General features: G+C 38.9%; 1 protein-coding gene across 3 annotated transcripts in view; it reads right to left on the bottom strand.

Moving 5' to 3' along the window:
• The window catches only part of LOC149302675 (desmoplakin-like), a 32,509-nt gene extending 13,523 nt beyond the window's left edge, over positions 1 to 18,986 (bottom strand). For all 3 annotated transcript variants that reach the window (XM_089482203.1, XM_089482205.1, XM_089482206.1), the window contains exons 1-12: positions 18,793 to 18,986; positions 9,754 to 9,850; positions 8,928 to 9,070; positions 8,071 to 8,263; positions 5,736 to 5,864; positions 5,275 to 5,325; positions 4,213 to 4,374; positions 3,880 to 3,984; positions 2,310 to 2,405; positions 1,589 to 1,714; positions 933 to 1,085; positions 242 to 396 (exon numbers count right to left, since the gene is read on the bottom strand). In XM_089482203.1, the coding sequence (XP_089338329.1) occupies positions 242 to 396; positions 933 to 1,085; positions 1,589 to 1,714; positions 2,310 to 2,405; positions 3,880 to 3,984; positions 4,213 to 4,374; positions 5,275 to 5,325; positions 5,736 to 5,864; positions 8,071 to 8,263; positions 8,928 to 9,070; positions 9,754 to 9,850; positions 18,793 to 18,986 (1,604 nt within the window). The remainder of the gene's footprint in view (positions 1 to 241; positions 397 to 932; positions 1,086 to 1,588; positions 1,715 to 2,309; positions 2,406 to 3,879; positions 3,985 to 4,212; positions 4,375 to 5,274; positions 5,326 to 5,735; positions 5,865 to 8,070; positions 8,264 to 8,927; positions 9,071 to 9,753; positions 9,851 to 18,792) is intronic.
• Between the last annotated feature and the right edge of the window lie 2,674 nt (positions 18,987 to 21,660).

Raw genomic sequence — 21,660 nt, 5'->3', positions numbered from 1 at the left:
GTCTGAGCAGGACACTTCATACCTCGGCAAGTCAAATTGTTGTGTTATATACTACTTGTTGCGTCCTGTTTACCCATTGTACAGTGTAGTGGAATGTGATGGCATCATTTAAAACAAGAACTAACTAATGTTAGACATGTCTATTGTATTCATAGTGATTGTTTTACAGCCATAGCATTTCCCCAGAAATGTTCTTTATAATTAGGATCCATATTCCTGCAAAGAGATATAGGTAACATACTTGGAGGACAGATCCACAGCACCAGGATTTGGAGGTGGAATAATCAAGCTGACAGATGGTACCACCATGTCTAGGCCTCCAGGACCAGTCACATTCCATTTGCTGCGCTGAGAGTTGTTCTTGAGAATGCATTCATCTCCCTTGTGTATTACTTTCTATAGAGAACAATGCACCAGATACAGATCACATTTAGAGATTTAAGCGATTTCCAATTACATTGACTTTAATATATTTACATGTTAAACATAATTCCATGGAACTAATGTCTTCTTAACCCCTGTGGCGCACACACTCAACATCAATCAAATCCACTACCCGATAATATACAGTTAATGCACATACAACTATTAGGAATAAAAGGGTAATGCTTTCAAAATACACTTTCTATGGACTGATCAGTTGTAATCGGGCTCAACCGGAGGTTCCAATACTACTAGTATGACCACATTTCTGCTTTAATTAGCAACATTCATACTATGTGGCTGCATTTAAAACACTGCTGCCTTGTGTGATTAATTTCTTTTTAAATATCCTCATTTACTGGTTCCATCTGGACAACCTTTAACAGTCAGTTCTGTGTATTTATAGTCCAATAGTTTTTTTGGAGATTAGGGCACACGCGTCACACAAATCAATGTTCCAATGAATCAGATTGATGACTTGTACACTACAACTAAAGCTAAGCACATACCTGATCCTGCTTGTAATCGCAAAGAGCTTTGAGCACAATGGGCTTGTCCCTCCTGAAGTCTGGGTTGCGTGGTTTTAGCTGTACAATTTTCTTGGACTTATTTACCAGGTTTTGTACCTGCCTTTTATATTCATTAATTTTCTCTCGTTCTTTCTAGAAAAAAAAATAGAACATTATTAAAACATTTATTTTTTGACACATTACTAAAAACCAACCAAATGTGAAGTGTGTCTTTATGGGAAGACACCACTATAAGCAGGTATCAAGGAACTATGAGATATAATTTTTTACATCTTTACAGATTTTTGTTAAATAATTCAGATTTTAAGAGTAACATTCTCAAATCACTTTTAGACCTCTAGATCATTTAAAATTCTCACCTATCTATACTTTGGTAAGATACAGCATGGCTGGTGTTATTGAGTAATAATCTTGAATTCTTTACAAGTTTAAAGTATATATGATGCCCATAAACATTACTGGTCTCTATGTAAAATATATGCAGTTGTAAAACCAAGTGAGACTAGGTTAAAATATCTATAGTTAGGATGGCCTAAACTACACCTAACCCCTGTAAAGTATCACCCGGAGGGTTGTAAAGTATCACCCGGAGGGTTGGAAAGTCGGAGTAAAACCTAAAGTAAAATATATAGTACCTCCAGATCTTTGATCATGTCCAGGACACGTTGCAACGACATACTTTTATCACAAGGATACTTCTTTCTAATGGTGTCTTGGAGGTTCATCAGATAGTTTTCAGTGCTTTGTGCTTCTTCAAAAAACTGTAAATATAAATAAAGCATATAAATGAGCAGATCACAGGATTATAACTTTTAAAATCTGATAACAATGTTTGTATAAATGTGTTGTATAATGTATAAGCTGCAACAGAATCTCTGAAGGAAGGAAACTAGTGTTCTGAGAAAATAAAAGAGCAATGGTGAGAGAACATCATCCTTTAAAGCCTTTTTTACTAAACTGGATATAGTAATTGGAACGGGTGTAACATCAGAGTCTGGTGGGATAAAGCAGATAAACCAGCCAACAATTAAGAATTGCTAATAATAGCAATATATAACTTTTATTAAGAATGATAAAACAATAACTAAAGTTTATGTCCATCCACTCTTGAATTTACAGTAGGGCAGATATTAAAGCAGCCTACCAGCTACTGTAAAACAGTAGGTTTTCTCATTATGCTTAGCAAGCTCAAAAGTTACCTGATGATTATGGGATAGGTAGTTTAGCAGCAGCTTGAAAGCCACATGGTTTTAATGGGGTTTATATCTTGATTTTGATTTTTAATTTTGTTTCAAGTATGATACATGGTGAGCTTCAGCAACAGTCTTAGAAAAATCCACATCACAGATTTCTTACTTGAAAATATGCCGAATTTTCCTTCAGGTGAACATCAATGCATTTGGTAATCTGGAGGATCCAACTCCACTGAGTTTGTAGAGTATCCATGTATGCCTAGAACAGGGGGACATTTCTTAAATATCTTCTTGTAAATCATTAACAATTAGATGATTCCACATTACCAAAACTAAAACATTGTTCATATAAAATGCTTAAATAATGTCATTTATATATATATACACCATATCCGCCAAATGCATGTCTCCCAGCATTCACCTCTAATTTAGAAATAAGATTGTAAAAGTTAGCCAATATAACAATGTCTAAAATGACTGAATATCTTTTCCCTATGGCTAGACATTTATTATTAGTTTGACCCTAACTGGGTGAATCTGGTGTGAGGGAAGATCTAGCATCTAAGTCCTTCTCTGATGGGACATTTGTAAAGAGCCAAGTCCAAACCTTGTGTGGCTCTGGTAACAAACTAGGTTCTACTACAGTGTGAAGAACTAGGATCTACAGTGATGCAACGTTGGAGAAGAAATAGAACATTGCAAAGGGGACAGCAGCCTTTTCCTGTGGCTACAAATATACATTCCACTTCAAGCGGTACGGGCAGCCGGTAAGGTCAGTTATTCTAGTAACATGGCTGGGATGGCCCTTCAACTGGACCAGTAATTCACTGGAGGCCAAACTAAATCACACAACGCACAATATGCAGGGGACTGTATGAAGTGGCCTCCCCCTTCCATGTGATCCCCTCACAGTGAGGTCTCATTTAATGTCTTGCAGCAGGTACTCACTCTGCATTGTATTCATTCTCCTTTAATTCTGTTGAGAATGTTTATTTGCTGTTGCATCTACTTTACCCGTGGTCTTGGTAGATAAGTAACACGGGCAATATATTTCTATACCTTTCTGTACAATGGTATCTTTGTGGCTTTCATTAAAAGGTTGTTTAAAATAATTCCCCACATCCCACTGACTATTATGCATGGCACCTTGTGCTTTTCCTGTGATCACAATAACAGAAACCCGGCATAGTCTGAAGAGAGAGCTATGCATTGGAAGCATGCAATGTATGGCTATGTCATCCTGATTTGTCGAATGGTAAATCCATGTATATAGGTTTCTTTTTTCCTTAAATGTTTTTCCAGTACATGAAATACCAGCATGAACACATACCCACAGAATTCCCAAGGAACTTGGTACAGTGTTATGCTGCCAACAAATACCTACACAACTGTTCACAGTGACAACCACAGTATCTTACATAATACTTTTCTACTGTGAATGCTTGGCTGTTCAGGTCTACTAGGTTGTGTTTCATCATTAACGAGCCATCATTACTGTCAAAACCCAAAAGAAAGGTATTTGTGTGTCTGAAGCAAGAGAGAGGCAGGGTGGATGAGAAGATGGTGTTAAATCTTTTGACTACTAAATTTGTTCTGCCCTCTACTGCTACATTCTAATCTTACTTCTTTTTGTAAGATTCTTACAAAGTACAATTCCCTATAGAGTCATATTATTTTCCAACCATTCGTGCTTATTTAAAATGATGATTAACTGCTTATTGACATAGCCTTACCTCAATCTTGTCAGATGCAGGATGCTGGTTCATAATCAATTGGTCACTTTCTTGCTTGATTTTGTTGAGTTCCTTCTCCTTAACTTCCAACTGACTCATTAGTTTCTAGAAAAAAATAACAAGGAGACTATACATCTCTGTAGCAGAATACTTTATGCTTTAAGCACCTACATATTCCAACTTAGCCCACAAAAGGCCAAAAAAAAAAACTTACACCAGACAAGACTATGAAACATTACTTTAGTTCCAAATCCCAAACTGTTTTGTTCCGTATAGGTGAGGACTATGATAAAAATAGGTGGGATGTGTAAAAGTCCATCCTAATTAACTTACAGAGAAGGCCTCCTGCTTCTTTGGAATATCGGTGTTTCTGTCGCTCCAATCATACACCAGCTCTTCTTCCTCCCGATCATTGATCCACATGATTTCTCTAGAGGTTGCCTGGATGATGCCCTGCAGCTGTCGCAACTGATCCATTCTTTCAAATGATGCTTTCTGCAATTAAAAGGGATCACTATGTTTTATCACATCAACACTACAAGTACCAAAGGCATGTTTTTACCAGAATCTTATTGGTCATCAGGCAAATGTTGCCTCCCATGGATCTCAAGCTCTGCCTGACCTAAAAAAATCCCCTAAGGCAACTCCTTTGACTCTCAACCAGGGAACTATTAATTGTCCCTGTATTAGAATGTTCATATTATCTATGTTATATGTTATAGGTAGGTAGTTGCTTATAACAGTTAGTTTGAACAGCTGTATTTTATGTGTATTTGGTCCTTAAGCAGACACAGTAGGTACCTTAATGCATATGATAGCTGTGTCCCCTTTAAATAAACATTTTCCCCAATGCAAATGCATGGTGGCTCTCAGCAGAAGCTCCATATATATATTTGCAGACGTTCTCCACTCCCTCAGCTCCTTGGCTTTACAGGGGATGTGATCAGCTAAGTGCACACATGCTGTAGACTCACCACCAGCCAGCTCCAGCACCAGATTGCGCAAGAGTTCCAGAGGGTTCAATAGCACCCCTTGGCTGCTTCAAGATGAAGAACCCGACACAAGACTCGGGCAATGGAAGGGCACGTGCTTGGTGATTTTTTTTTTTTTAAAGTGCTCAATTTTTATTTATTTTACTTTTGCAAGTATAAAATGCTAAAGTACTTACTAGTTACTTTAATATGCATTCTTTACTAGTGGGGCAGTATGGGACATTTTATTGTTCCTTTAATGAGTAGCACATCATAATACATTTAAAATAACAAAATGTGTGTTTGGATATGATGCAGTTTCAAAACAACAAGGTAAGAACAAAAAAGTAAATGCAAAAAAACCCAAACTTTATATGCATACATTTATATGCAATTACATATTATAATCACCTGGGGTACTTACCAATAAAGCATCATATTCTTCCTCTAATTGGTAAATTGCTGCCTTTTCCCTCTATAAATAAATAAAACTGTGATTACCTCTACATGCTCATTTCCTATATGGACAGGTATTTACAAGCGAGTAAAAATTTAAATTGTCATATTCTGAAAGTGATCTATGTTTATCTAGAAGCAAGCTATAAAAGAATAAGAGTGCCATTGAACTAGAACATACCATTTGATGGCAGATAAGAACCATTCAGCCCATCTAGCATTGTGGAATATGATGGTGCTACATAAACTAATAAACAACAATGATCTAGTCAGCTCGTTTCTCCCGATGTAAAGACTCAGATAAGTGCTCTGATATGCATTCATCATTAGTGGGGCTGCATGGGGCACTGGAGTGTCCCTTTCAGTTGCCTTAATAAACAGGATTGCAACACTTATTGCCATTTAAAGAATAAAGTAAATATAGCTTACCAGATCTACTTTGATTTTATCAAGTTCCCACCGATACTCTGCAATAGCATTATGGAATATCCTGTGATTTGTAATTTGTTGCTCTACAGAAGTGGCATCAAATCCCCAGTCCACAATTTCCATCTGACGCTGCAGAACCAGTATAACACGTAAGTAACAATGACATGCAAAATCATATTATTTGTTAATATTTACACTACCCTATGCAGAACATTTACCAACAGCACCCTATGCCCCAGTGCTTATCTGTGTACTGTATGGCTTCACGAAAAAACACCCAGAACCTAGTTAAGCCACTTATTGTGCGACAGTGAACTAAGCAACTGCATAGAGCGTTGGGCTACTGGTGGATGCTGCCACCAGGCTCTTGCAGGGACTCATGAGACATATTACAAACCGGCTGGCATAGACCCTAGACCAGGGGTGGGCAATTAATTTTCCCATGGGGCCACATGAGAAATTGGAATGGTTTTAGAGGGCCAGACCTCTACAAACTACAAACTCCGAAGCCTTGTCCATTTTGTTAACTTATGTGCTGTTTAATAAAGTTATTCAAGCCTACGTCATTGGTAGAGGTGCTTGAATAAGTAAGGCCTGAATAACTATTAGCACAGCACAGAAGTGAACAAAATGAACAAGGCTTCGGAGTGCATACCGTATTTTTCGCTCTATAAGACGCACCTGCTGATAAGACGCACCTAGATTTTAGAGGAGAAAAAAAAGGAAAAAATATTTTGAGCTAAAAAATGGGCTAAAATATTTATTACAATAACTGAATAAGCTATGAACACAGTAAGACACACGCAGTAAGACACACACAGACACAGTAAGACACACACAGACACAGTAAGACACACACAGACACAGTGAGACACACACAGACACAGTGAGACACACACAGACACAGTAAGACACACACAGACACAGTAAGACACACACAGACACAGTGAGACACACACAGACACAGTGAGACACACACAGACACAGTGAGACACACACAGACACAGTAAGACACACACAGACACAGTGAGACACACACAGACACAGTAAGACACACACAGACACAGTAAGACACACACAGACACAGTGAGACACACACAGACACAGTAAGACACACACAGACACAGTAAGACACACACAGACACAGTAAGACACACACAGACACAGTGAGACACACACAGACACAGTAAGACACACACAGACACAGTGAGACACACACAGACACAGTAAGATACACACACACACAGTAAGACACACACACACAAACACAGTAAGACACACACACACAGTAAGACCTCCCTCCCTAACCCCCCTTCTCAGTATCTCCCCTCTAACTCCCTAACCCCCCCTTCTCAGTATCTCCCCTCTAACTCCCTAACCCCCCCTTCTCAGGATCTCCCCCCCCGCCCCGGTCACTTACCTTAAACTCCTGTGTTGGAAGCGTGAGGCGTTTGTCTCGGGTGCCGGCGCTTCACTGCTGATCGCCGGCGTCTGACGTCATATGCCGGCGCCCAGCGTAAAGCGCCGGCACCCGAGACAAACGCTTCCAACATAGGAGTTTAAGGTAAGTGACCGGGGCGGGGGGGGACACCGGACTCATTGGTGAGTCACCAGGACACTCTTTGCGGGCCGGTCCGAGCTATTCAGCGGGCCGGATGTGGCCCGCGGGCCGTGCTTTGCCCAGGTCTGCCCTAGACCGTTCTACAGAACGGGACAGTTTTATGTTATAACAAAATTAACAGGTTCATCACACACAAAAACACTGCTTTAAACACTTTTTTGCACACAGTGCAAAGATTACAGTGAATGCTACTAGAGTGAATTAGGTGTGGAAGTAAGGTGGAGTTCTGTTATCAACAATCACAATGGTAAGACTCATGGGTGGAGGCCTATTCAGGAATGTATAATTTAGTATGAACTGTTTCAGGCATGAAACGCATGCTGTATTGGGATACACCTACCCCTGGGGCTTAATGGGAGCATTTCAATAAGCTGAACCATTTTACAATCACACAGCCTCTGAGAACGTTGAGCCTTCACATCTCACAAGAGCCAGACCAGACAGGTCTGTGTGAGTCATGTCTTCTGGCCAGGATCCCAGTCCCGCTCAGCCTTAGCATTATCTAGCTCAGATCAGCCAAGCAAAACCTTACTCGCTTCATGGGTCTACATTTAAATAGTCAAACAAATTGGAAGTTAATGGGATATTATTTGTAAGGGGATCCGACCTTAAGCCAAAAGAGGGACTGTCCAAAGCAGGTGTACAATATGACAAGAAAAGAATACAAACAAGTACTAATCAAGAACACTTTGCTGTAGATTCAATGTACTTTACCCTTTGTTGCCGAATCTGATTTAATGTTTCTGTGGTGATGCGTCGCGTATAGTCATCCCACCCTGACCCACTCTGAGAGGAAAATCCACCTCCACCACCACCACTACCACCACCTCCTTTGGATCCTTTGCGTAGGCGTGGCGTGTACATTGCTTTGTGAAGGGCACGCATTTGATCTTGAAGTTGTTGCAACCTATAATTTAAACAAGACATTAGCGACTTCTGTACATTTAGAATTGATTCAGAAGTCTCCCGATGCATACCCCCATTCAACCTACAAAGGCTTCAGTGCAGGTGCCTTGTCATTTAAAGCAATGTTACCTTGGGATCGGTTGTATGTATGAGAGAGTAACAAAAATATTTATTCTCTTATATCATGAATTTCATGGTATCTGCCCTTCAATGTTTGCTTTTTAGGGGCATTTGGCTTTCCACAATATAACATCATACATTAATAATCTGATTTAATGACATAACAGCACAAGGTGTAATTTCTCTGCAGTGGGTGACAAGTAGCATGTCTGTCCTGGTTTATAAATGGAGCCCCCTTAACAGATACCAGTTCTTGTGACTTGGAATGCTGATTGCGAGGCAGGCCTTCTCGTCCAACATCAGTGCCTGACCTCACAAGTGCTCTTTTGGCTGAACCGGCACAAATTCCTGCAGACACACTTCAACATCTTGTGGAAAGCTTTCCCAGAAAAGCGGAGGCTGTTATAGGGGCAAAGGGGGGAGTAAACTCCATATCGATTCCCATGGTTTTGGAATGGGATGTCCAACAAGCTCATATACAGTAGGTGTGATCGTAAGGTGTCCACGTACTTATGGTCATATTTTGTACTTCTAAGGTGTAATACCTTTTGTAATAGGAATCAGAAGGCTGGCCCATATTCCGCATTTCCCGGATCATCCCATCAACAATTTCCATCTGATCATTGGCATACGCAAGACAGTCATCCACTTCCTTGCTACGAAACTGACCATCGCCGGCTTTCATCTCCTAAAATGATGGTGGAAAACAAGAAAAACATTTCAGTGCTAATGTAATATTTTATTTCTTAATGTGTAGAGTATTCGTTTACATGAATGACAAATCCTTGGCCATTTTGGGAGTACAACAAAATGAAAACATATTACCATTATGTTTCTGCCACTATGTTTCCCAATTTATGTGGAACTGGGTCCCAGAATTACATTGTTTTCTTTTGCCACTTGCACACTATGGTGCTGCTTTACATTAAAGGAAATGGTATATTATTGTAAAGTGCGTTAAATTTATTTTATTTTGAAATAACGAACATATTGTGCTAAAATAATATTATATTTAAATTTGATTTGTCACTTAAAAAAAAGATGGTAGAAAATCCGGCAATATCAAGAGGAATGTTGCAGATCACTAACAAAAGTACCAACTCATCTTACTAAAACATTTTCATGAAGATGCATGATAAAGCTCTAAAATAATTTGATCCTTCTTAGATGGCATTTAAAACACCATAGCTGGGTCCCCCGAGAGCAATACATGTTCCAGGGCTTAATGGGGGCACCATTTTCTCACTTAATTGTGGCATATTGCATGGGGGACCTCTATGTTTCCCAAATGGAGAATCTCTAGATTATATTACCTTATAACTAGACAACAAAACTTTGTGATATCTTTAGCGCACGCATTTTGTTACTCACATATAGTGCTATCGCTTCAGCTTGTGCCAGCTGCTCATAGATGTTCTGCAGCATGTCCTGGATGGTGTTCGTGCGGCGAGACATGGTGCCAGTTTGACTGTAAAATATAAAACCAAATTCTTATTGTGGTTGCCACAGTAAGTCAAAATAGTACCCCTGATTTGCTTTTCATAGTCAAGTCCAAGACAATTCATTTATGAATATAGATTGACAGACTACAATATTTAGGAAGGTATGATTTATAGGTCTTGGTAGGATAGGCTTCATTTTAATCGACGGCAAGCCCATCAAAGATTAGAAACACAAAGTCAGCACGGGAATTCAGTCAAGCGTTTTAAACAGTTTTTATTATCTGGATAAAGAGTGTCAACACTTTTGTACTTCCAAAAGAGAACAAGTCATTGACCAGTGTCAAGACCAGGCTGTGTGTTTAGCCATTCTATACCCTGGACTCCTCATGCCTGTGAGGATAGGGAGCTTACACAAAAATGTAAGATCTCAATTTAACAAGCAAGCACCACTAAATTACAATAAAAGCATACAATGTTCTCCAAGTTACCTTCTACAAGTATTGTTACTGAAGTGGGTATAATGGTTACTTTATTTGTCTTTCTGATTAAATGTCAGTGCTTATTGGGGCATTAAAATTAAGTCATCCTTCTCATTCTTATGTAATGGAGAACTAAAGATCTAGTTTACTATCAGAGGATTTCACAATATCTTATGGAGGCTGGCAGAACCTCTTTGGTGCCTTCTGTCACTAAGACAATGTAGCACGAACAAGGTTTTATCTGCCAGCTGTAACAGCAAATATGAGTGCATTTACATTTAATGACTTAAGTTGGAAAAAAACCACTATTCTCACTTTAATTCTGAGCACCGAGAAGCAACATTTCCTTCCTCTTTACTCTCTCAAAGGAGGCCAACGGCACAGAGCTTCTGACTTACAGCCGATATACACTGCTAAGTAGATCAATAATTACCAAAATCAACAAGCATAATGGTTATGCATGGGGATAAAGAATGCATGTTATTAAATAACATGCCTCACAACTGTCCTTGGTTGGTAAAGTTACTCCTTATCCCTGTATTAATCACAATAAATGTCAAGGATGGGGATTTAGAGGGTAGCATCTTCTGTCACTCCAGAAAATGTCAAATATATGTAGAAGTAGGTCTAGCTCCTGCCATCTGTACTATGGAAATCTCTGCAATCTGTGCTAACAAATACATGAGGTGTATAACTGCACTGGACTTCTAAATGTCAAAAGGCATGACATGTGTAATCTTGGGGTAACATAGAAGCTTCTTGCCTGGGTGCATTTTGATCAAGGAGTGGTCCTATTCTGTATGTCAGAATATTCTCCAACATGGCACATTGGCAGACACCATGCTTATTGGCCCAGATTTATCCTTTTTTTCCCCAAAATGGTACAGGTTAGGCATCTAGTATTCGTTTAGCAAAATCACACTCATCAGGACAGTCGCCTCATCCATAATTCCATGCAAGACCTTTACAGGGGATCTCCAGCAGATTCTTCCACCTAGACACTTAGAAATGGCAATGATAATAAGCAGGAGGTTCTTTAGTTCCAAAAGAATTTCTCTGCCAGCCCAACCCTAACTATAATCAACAGGGACTATAAAACATGCTTGTAAGCCGAAGGCACTGCAATCTTCAGACAAAAGATCATTCACCTAGCAACGAGGAAGTAAATATTTTTATATTAGCTTCATAAGACAATTTTGATACTCTCTTATACTAGGAATATTATTAAAAATGCTTACATAATGTTAAGCATGTTTTGTCAACTACAAAGCAGGCATAAGCCATCTATTGAAGTATATTAATTTTGGGCCTCGTTTCAACCTTTTCCATACATCTCTTCTTCTACTTACATCCTTAGATTGTAAGCCTGCAAGAGCATGGCCCTCTTCTCTTTCTGTACCACTATGTCTTAACGTGTATTACCGGTAATCATCTTTATTATTTTATGAAACTCAGAGGGTGGGTGTGTCTTACATATATATGTAATATATATATATATATATATATATATATATATATATATATATATATATATATATATATATATACACACATATATACCAATTAGTTCCAAATTTAGCATGCATGTCCATATATGTGGATGATACCACAGAGTGTTCAGCAATAATACAATTGCAGAATACTAACATTCGGTTTGGCCGTCTTCCAAAGATGACTAAAATAGTTCTACAAAAAGTAAGGTTTTGAGTAAAAGCACAGATGTAATTGTATACACTATTACGTAATCAAATGGGGTGGGGAAGTGGCACCAGAAGCTTTGTATCACCCAGCTTTCCCAAAGCAATGGCATAGCTGTAACAGCCCTGGAATCTCAAGGGTCGAGCTTGGGCAACCCAGAACATATTTTTATAAACAGTAATGCTGGTCTGGGGAGGTTTAATGGGCTATATGGGCTATATATTACAATGTGTAATGAAATTAGCTGAAAAATGCAAATAATGCTCTTTTGCTGATTCACTCAAAAACTTAAGAAAAACGTTTTAGCTTTGTTTATTGTTGTTTTCGTTTTTTCTACTCAATAAGTAGGTTTGTATATTGGCACACAATACAAGCTTCCTTTCAAACTACGTAGCACTGTAAATTGATGACCCCATATTAACTCGACCTGAACCTGTATATTACATCCACAAACGTGTCAAAAGAAGGGGGTTTTACACTAAATCAATAAAACCCAATGTTTCTCTTGGTGGGCTTACTCATGCAGAGTATATATAAGTTATTAATCTATAATCATAACCAATAATGTGAAACACTACACAACAGTATTCAGCACCGAAAGGTGGAATCTTTCTATGTAAACATTAGGTATCAACTTTAGTTACGCGGCTAGCTCTTATGAGGCCTGGTGATATATGAGGCAAGATGGCGGCTTTCTGTTTGCCACTGTATATGTGCCAGAGAGCTATAAATACAATGCCACTTAACATAAACAATTACACAGTGATTACCTTGACAGTGCAAGTTGTTGGACCCAAACACATTTATTGTGATTAATACTTTCTAACAGACAACCTTGAAAGCAGGAGGGAATATAAAACTCCACAACCAAAGCAATCCTAAAATCTAAATAAACCGGGAAAAAAGGCATCAGTATGCAACTGAGTAATTCTAAAAAAATAAATAATGCACTCAGCTTCAACATTTCATAGTTTTGTGTATGGTTATTGTCCCATGGGTAGTATTGACCAATGGTCCATGGGAGCTTTTTTTCCTCAACAGTCTACATATTTTGTAAAGGGGCAAACTATGCTTGCTAGTGGGTTAACTGTACAATATTATTCACACAGACACACACATCACACACCATTGTTGCCTTTCAAATATTTTCCCAGACTGTTTTACACTGATTTTTGACTCTTTTTGTGCATTTTTTCTTTCAGAAGAATTATATATTAAAAAAATATTTTGCATATTTTTTGTGATGCTTTCCAAACCTATAAATAGTGACTAACATCTTATGAGTGTTCTAGAATTTACATTCTGTTAAATAAAATATGGAGAATCTGTATGTGACTTTGTAACCCATTGGCTAACATACCGGGGACTTTCAGGGTTTACCCATGAGTCTCAGGGTAAAGGGGCAGATACTTAGCCTCACAGGAGAGGACACCTTCCTATTCTGCGCTCTTGCAATTGTATATAAGACTCCCAATTGGTGCTTTTGCTCCTAGTACATTATTAATTATTATTGTTATCTTTTATTTATATGGTGCCAACAATTTACGCATTAGGTAGGTTATGGGTGATATCCCGTCTTTAATGCAAGTCACTCAATTAAATGTATCTTCTAATAACAAAATGTCAAGGTCTCCATGCAGGCTGGTATTAGAGCCATTTGGGTAACATATTTGGTGAGTCACTACACAGAATCTTCTCAGTGGGCTCTCAAAGGGTCCACTAATTTAGAATCCCCCCCCTGAATATGGATTAAGTAATTGAGTAACACATTTTGAAGAAGAAAGCATTTGCATAATGTCGTCGCAGTGACTATAGAGTGGATACAACCATACCCAACACAGATTCTGAGGAGAAAAGAGGGACTGTGGGACACTCTTTGCGATGCCAAAGAGAGCTGTTCTTCATAGTAAGAATACTAAGAATAGTGTGCAGGGAATCACAGCAGCCCTACATTATACATTTTCTATAAGTGTCCCTGGTTAAAAGAGCCAGACGGTCACTGGGTGGGGTGGAATAAAACATGGGGTTATGCTACGGACCATTAAAATAACATTACTTAACAATGACTAATTACTAAAGCCAAGTTGTCCCAATGTGTCACAGCAGAGATCTTACAAAATAGTAATTTTTATGGGCTTCACATCTTACTCAGGGTGTGGCAAAAATGAAAGGCACGGCACGGTAAGGGAGGGCGGACAAGAATTGCTAGGCTCTGTACATAGGTCCACAATATTTTACACCTACAGGGTACAATGTACATGTAAATACCGAATGTGACAGCCACGTATATCAGCCACAATCTCATATTACACTTTGACATTCCAGGCACTGCAGTTGAATTGCAAACATTTACTTGAAGTACTTATTGTGGCTCAAAAAAAAAACTTGGAACCCTTTATCTGCAAATACATTAAAATACCCAGGCCAAATTGTGTACATGTATATATCAACTGTACCTGATATCTTCTTAGATGTTCAACTAACTTTGAAGCATTTCTTTAAATAATATAGCTGCTCTGCTTGGTATTATTATATTACTCATCTCAACATTACTATAAGACTCCTCTTTTAAAGCAAATTTTACTTTAAGGTACTATTGCTATATGGGGTTGTTTATATAAGAATTAAATGAATTATTCATAATAAAAAAAGGTCTGTCCTGAGCATTAGAAGAACTTCAACTTTTCTGACATATTGGTTTAAATTTTATTATTCCATATACTTTTCCTGGTGCTATGGTTGATTCAAGTTTCAGGGGTCCAACATATTGCCCCACTATATCAATCAAACACATGCTTTTATTGTTGCTGGATTAGCATCAAGGCTCCCCTTTGTCTGTAAATACCAATTATTACAACATACAGCCGTATTGTATTGAGCTTTGCTAAGGTTAATGGCCTAGCGATAAACTTATTAACAGCATGTGGTCCACAGACACATCCAACAACGGTATGACCTTCTACTTATCAGATGATAGGAGAATGTCCAGACCCAGCAAATTTGCTTTTCTTGGCACCTAAATTATAGTTGCAACTAAGAACAATCATTTGGCAAGGCTTCATACTAGCACCGTATATACCTTTATTCTTGAATGTAACCTTCTGTATTCCTAATTATAATGGCACCATTCCAAAATTGTCTTTTGCACACAATTATCTTTTTGACTACCTAAAACAGTCTATTCCCTGTGGTTATAACGCCACTTTATATTAAATAGACAGACTTTTAAAACAAGTCTTGTTTCATTTCCATGGAGGTTTTCTAGGAGGATACACCTCATCTTCTGAAGCTCCTTGACTGACAGCTGATGAACAGTTTCCTACTCAGTGATCAATATTTTTGACTTCTAAGGGCAAAGGGCATCTAGTAAAGATCAACTTCCTATAGAAACATAGAACCTGTATGTGAGAGCCATTGACACATCTAGTCTGGCCATTTTTCCTGAGGTAGAGACTCTGACCTTAAATCAGTCCCCAGTCTTGTCTTCTTCAGGGTAGCTTTATCCTTATCCCATCTATATTTAAGTTCATTCACTCTATTAGCCTCTACCACTGGGGATAAGAGACTGTTCCAATTACCTACCACTCTCTCTGTAGGGTAAATTATCTGTCCTGCCAAAAATCTAATCTATTGCAGAAGTGGCCAGCAGGAACATTATAAAATTATCTTCTTTGAAGTTATTGTTAAAAAGGACGTTTTCTTTAAAATGTGTTTGTTGATTACATTTTAACAGTGTGAGTGATCTCTACAACGCTTTCCATTGAAAAGGACATGGTAAAATGAATACTTTCTGTTATTGTATGCAGTGTGGGGAGACACAAACATTTCAACAGCTAAGATATCTGCCTGTTTATGGGTCATTGTGTGGTCAGCGTTTGTAATCCCTTATCTACTCTTACCCTCCCAATTAAATACTTGCCCAGTGTCATGTTACAAAAGCCCAGTGGCCTGGAGATTTTGAATGACTTGTTTTCACTATTTATTATTGATTGTATGCAAATATATCTTCACGCATAATATCAACATATATAAAATGTGCACAAGAACAGTGGGACATGGATGGTCCTTTAGTGGAAGCGCGTGAGTGGTTTCAGACTGGGAGACTTGTTTTATGTTGGGAGAGAATCTTTTGTTAAGGGCTGTCTTGGAATGCGAGGTCACAGAAAGCAGCAGCAGTTAATTCCTCCACAAAGAAAGATCGCCCTGTGCTTTGGCAGGATCTGAAAGTTTGTTCACATTGCCAATTGAATGTAAATACAAATAGTTGCCGCGGCATTTGCCATATTCACAGCAAGTACATGCTTACCAACAGTAAGTGGATTACTTTCCCCAAATAATTCTGCAAACAATTGAAACATAAGTTAAATGAAACTACTACCATTAAAGAATCCAGAGGGCTCGCAGCCCCACCCTACCCCCTAGCACTCTTTCTTCAAATTCCAAGAAGTTTTGCTTTGTTATTTTTCTTCTTTTCAAATACCTCTATAAAGACATGAGCTGTTTTAACCTTTTCATCCCTTTTTTGCATACATTATGTTGTTACTTCCAGGTCCTGGCAGTAGGGAAAAGGCATGAAGGGCATGTTTGAGGACACACAGGGACACTATATACTTATAATTAATAATAATAATAATAATACATGGGATAGTACTCGGGGATAGATAATGGGAAACAATATGTTACATGTTTGAGAAATACTAGAACTTGGCAATATTATAGCCCCCCAGAGACTTATTCTTGTTTCTTTCATCTGCATTTAATGTTTATTTGCATCCATAGCAACCAGTGCCTATCCCCCTACCACACACACACACAAACACATACACACACTGCGGCTGTAGTTACAAGCAGAAAAACTATCACAAACCACTTTATACCACCAGCAGGACTGTAACAAGTCAACCATGTGGCACGTTTATTATAGGTTGGATTTCGCTTTTTTTTAATGCATCTTTCTGATGGCCAGTATCAGAAACCGTGTTACAGATTGTATCCCTCCTAATGTGCGTCAATTTAACCCAACACCAAATCCCAGGGGGATGTAATGATAAAAAGCAAAGTTGTTTCATTTTACAGAGAGGGTGATAGATAAATGGAACAACCTTCCATCAGAAGTGGTAGAGGCTAATCCAGTAAGGGAATGTAAACATGCATGGTATAGGTATAAGGATAAAGCAATTCTGACCCTAAAGGACTGATTAAAGAGTCTTGCATCATGTTTATAGGTTTCAAGTTCTATAACAAATCTTCATTTAACCTTTCTTTTATGTAAGGCAGAATGCTTTTGTTTTTCTAAGATCACTTAAAGGTGCTATTTCCCCCTATTCGCTGAATGTAAAACTTATTATGATAATGCACTATTCGGCGTATCAATTCTAATACGGTCTGATGCCCAGATCTTTCATTTAAATCATTTATTTTAATCATGTCAAATATTGCCTTATTCCCAGCAACACTCAAAATATCACATGACACAGAATGAGGCGCTGATAGGTTGCAGCCATGTAAACCGGAAAATAGCTTCTTAAAAGTTTCTGTTTTGTAAGAGTAAAAAAGTAACCGGAAAGAAAAAATAGGTTTGTTAAGGTTTATTTGGTTAACATCTGATTTACACTCAATGTCTACTCAGACAGGGAGTGCTTCATATCTTGTGGGAAAGGGCAGATAGAAGAAGCTCTGCCAGACCTCCTCCACACTGTGCTTTCTTCCCGCAGAGACACAGGAGAGGCAAGAAACACACAAAAGCTTGCCTGCTCAGCGACTTCTGTAGTGTGTGAAGTGACCTCATGCTTTGGAGCTTCAGCTTCTGCCTAGATATGGGGGAGGGAAGCCCTCACCTGGAATGCTTAACAAACACGGTATTTCCAGATTCCTGCCATACAATAATCCTACCTATCCCTCCTATACTGTTCCCTCTCTACAAACCCAGTTCACTATCCAGACAACAGGATATCTTTTCTCGCTAGGAATTATGCAATGTTAGTCCAAGACAGACGTACAAATGTCCAGAAAAGCCAACAATGGGAGTCGTATGGTTTACACACCAGGCCTGCTGTCTTCTCCTTTGCAAATAACTAGAGATTTCTGTGCTCCTGATTCAAAGGTTAAATAAGAGGATATGCTACAATAAACACGTATTGCTATGTAATGATCAACCCATGAGAAAGTATAATATGCATGTTTTCCTTTATACCATATATAAAATATAAACTGCAGCTTAATTTTAAAAAAAATAACTAAAATTGTACCATTAAATATTTGATCTTGTTCTCTGCATGAAGAAACATTATTCTTAAGGTGCAAACATGACCCATGGAGCTTATAACGATGAGAAAGAACCTAAAAACCAAGAGCGCCAACACCTATATAACACATATAATGAACCGGATATTTTTTAACATATATATAACCTGAAACCTGGGCATCTAAAGTGCAAAAAGTGCTAAAGTAGAGTACTCTTAAAACTTCCACCCAACCAATTACCATAGTTAATTCATAAAGACCCGTTTCCAGAGATCTAGTTCCCACTTGGGCGATAACACTTCTGTACAGCCTCTTAGCCCCTATCTTATATTCGCTAAACTGGAGGTGTGCTAGAGAATTGAACATTTCAGTTCCTTGCCTTCGTAAACCCCAATAACAATGCCTTATACAGGGCGATCTCATCTCTTCTCACGGGTAAAGGGTTTGGCTTTTCGTTACGCAGAGCAAAGCCAGGGGGTGGAAAGGTTCAATACACCTGCAAACTCCAGGTTTATAGAATATAGTCCTTAAAGGCGCTTGTTGCTCACCCGTAGCCGTCCCCGGTGTTTTCGCTGCTGTAGTTCTGCTGTGTATAGTACATCTTCTGCTGGATCCCTGACCCTCCCATCATCTTGTGGTGATTGTTCATGTCGAACTTGCCAGTAAGATCCGGGCCGGATTCGGCTCTCGTTAGCCTTCCTAAAGTGTTGATCCGAGTGTGGGATCCCCCGTTCATACTCATTTTGTTTTCAGCTCAAAAACCGCACAAGCATTCAATTCAAGGATGAGGGAAAAAAAGGAAGCTTAAAAAAAAAAAAAGAAACCTGCAGTGTACGATCGCAGGTGAGGAAAGGGAGGGGGGAACGGGGTGTTTACAGGTAAGCAGGTGAGGCAAGCCCAACCTGGGCCACTGCTCCCAAAGTCTGGCAAAAAGATCAGCCAAGGAAAACAAACAGCAAAGCCAAAATCAATGTAGGGTAGGAGTGCGTGAATGAATATTGTAAAGTAAGCAGACCGGGCACAGAGCTCCCTCCTGTTCGTCTCTCGGCAGCTCTGTGTGCTGTGTGCTGGGTGAGTCTGGAGTCAGACTCAGGGGAGGAGCAGGAGGTGGCAGGTCTTATCCAGCCTTCATGTTAAAGGCCAGAGGCACACCTTTGTTTCTCTCGCTGTGTTTTTTCCAAAGTATTAGGATTGCTGGCAACTCCCTGAACTATCCTGTCTGTCTCCCAGCCCTACCCTCCACCTCTGAAAGATGACACATCCATACACCTGAACATAGCACGATTTCTGCGCGTTGCACTCAAAATGTGTTCATTTAAAAATTAAAAAACACGACTAAGATCATTTAGCAATTCTTTCGTTGTTACAGTCTTGTCCTTCTAATAATAAAAAGCACCTTATAAGAGAACACCCGTTAAAAGAAATATAATACTCATATGTGAAAATAGTATTTTTTAATAGATATCTTCATTAATGATATGCATACTCTTTTTCCTCCGTTGATGGCGGCTACAACACTAAATATTGACAATATGACGCTTTAGTATTTAACCTGTTAATAAGGTTTCAAAGAACTATATACGTTTCAAGCGGAACATGCAGTTTCTTAGCCACCCAAGCAAAGCAGAGGTGGGTGAGCAGGCTGAACAGGCTGCCGAGCCGCAAATGCAGGGTCACATAGTGTTGTGTTACGTGATCCAGATGAGCACCCCCCACTTTGTAAGGAAGTCAAGCCCTTGCAAATAAATCATAGCCAAAGCCGAATGAATTTTAATATAGATATATATGTGTGTGTCATACTGATATATTATATATATATATATATATATATATACACACACACACACACATATAAATGTCCAGACTGATCATCTTCCACACCAGGCAAATGTCCAGTGGGCTGTTGGCCAAAAGCGCCACTCACTAATCCAATCTGTCGCTCCACAGTTGTGTAGATCTGGTCTACACCAACCTCTATATTTTCTTTCCTTTCACCAAGTCACATGCTCCAACATCCATATCATTTCTCTTTCTAACATATATCCAACACCAGCCTCCATATTATCTCTCTTCCACTAAATAACTTTACAGTAAATTCTGTATTGTCCCCACCAGCTCCTATAATCAACTTGCCTACTTTTTTTCTTGAAAGGGGCACCGTTCCCTTGTGGTCTGGGGTAGAAGCCGCGGCTGTATCAGAAGCGGTGGATGTGACATCACATTGAACACTTCTGATATAGCCGCATGGGACCAGCCCAGCCTCAGACATGCACTACTGAATTAAAGTGTGTTGGTGAAAGGAGATATTATGATCTCCTTCACTTGGCCCCTTGGGGGGTGCGGGGTCTGGAGGGCAAGCTTGCCAAGTGAGCCCCTGGATGCAGTGCACCTGCTGCACCCACCTTAGCACAACCCTGAATGACACCAGCCGTAAAGGTCACCTCTGTAGACCCTGTCCATGTTCAGTAAGAGGCCATAGTTAGTTACCCACTGCCTTAGGGACAACCAGTTATTTGCTGGTTTCCTACCCTAATTAATTGTGCCAAAACAAAGCCACCAGATACATGCCCATACTGGCCAGTTGAGTCTAACAGGAAAGTGGCTTGTCTGTTCACTTTTTTCTGTTGGAAAAAGTTCTTGTAAAAGGATTGCATACAGTATCACTATATATTCTGCAATTTACTTACAAAAACTTCTACAACTTTTTTTTTTCCTTGAAAGAAAAAAAAAATTCCAACCTATCACCTACAAACTCTCCAGGGGTTACACAAAAGACCCAAACATGTACATTGTGAGATGTTTTTGATGACATATTTGCAGTCTACTTAAAATGTAATACTTCCCATCATGCATTGGAGGTCCACTCCCTGATTGGCTACTCAGTCTTTTGTGTCTTTTTAAATCCTTGCAACATTTTTATACTACCACAGGGTTAGGTATGTGCCAAAATCATACGGCAGATAGGTTGAAATAATTTACTACAAATATTTTGGTGAAAATTTTAACACAACATATGACCTTCTACTGAATACTGAAATGTTTTTGTAGCTATCCACCCACATCAAGGTCTATGTCATTACATTTATGTATTTTTAAATACCTAAACTATATTTATTGGAAGTAGTTTTCCTTTAAGTCAGTAATGCCGGAGGCATTGCTAGCCTTATACTAGATCAGGGGACTGTGGACAAAGAAGCATAGACCCATACTCACATATTAACTATATGAGCCCAAAAGGAAAGAAGAGAGAGGGGAGATGTGATGGAAACATAATAACAATACCGCTTTCCTATAGTTTTTGACACTTATTTATTAGATTAAAACAGAGCATTCACAAATATTTACAAAGTGAAACATCCAGATAAAAATGAACTATGTGCATAAATATATTAGTGTGCCGATAGCTATTGTCTAGG

The sequence above is a fragment of the Sceloporus occidentalis genome, unplaced genomic scaffold, assembly GCF_023333645.1.
Source record: "Sceloporus occidentalis isolate IW3139 unplaced genomic scaffold, rSceOcc1.0.p SCAF_18, whole genome shotgun sequence".
In the NCBI taxonomy this organism is placed as follows: Eukaryota; Metazoa; Chordata; class Lepidosauria; order Squamata; family Phrynosomatidae; genus Sceloporus; species Sceloporus occidentalis.
The sequence above is the reverse complement of the archived record's forward strand: the minus strand, read 5'-3'. Positions and strand labels throughout refer to the sequence as shown.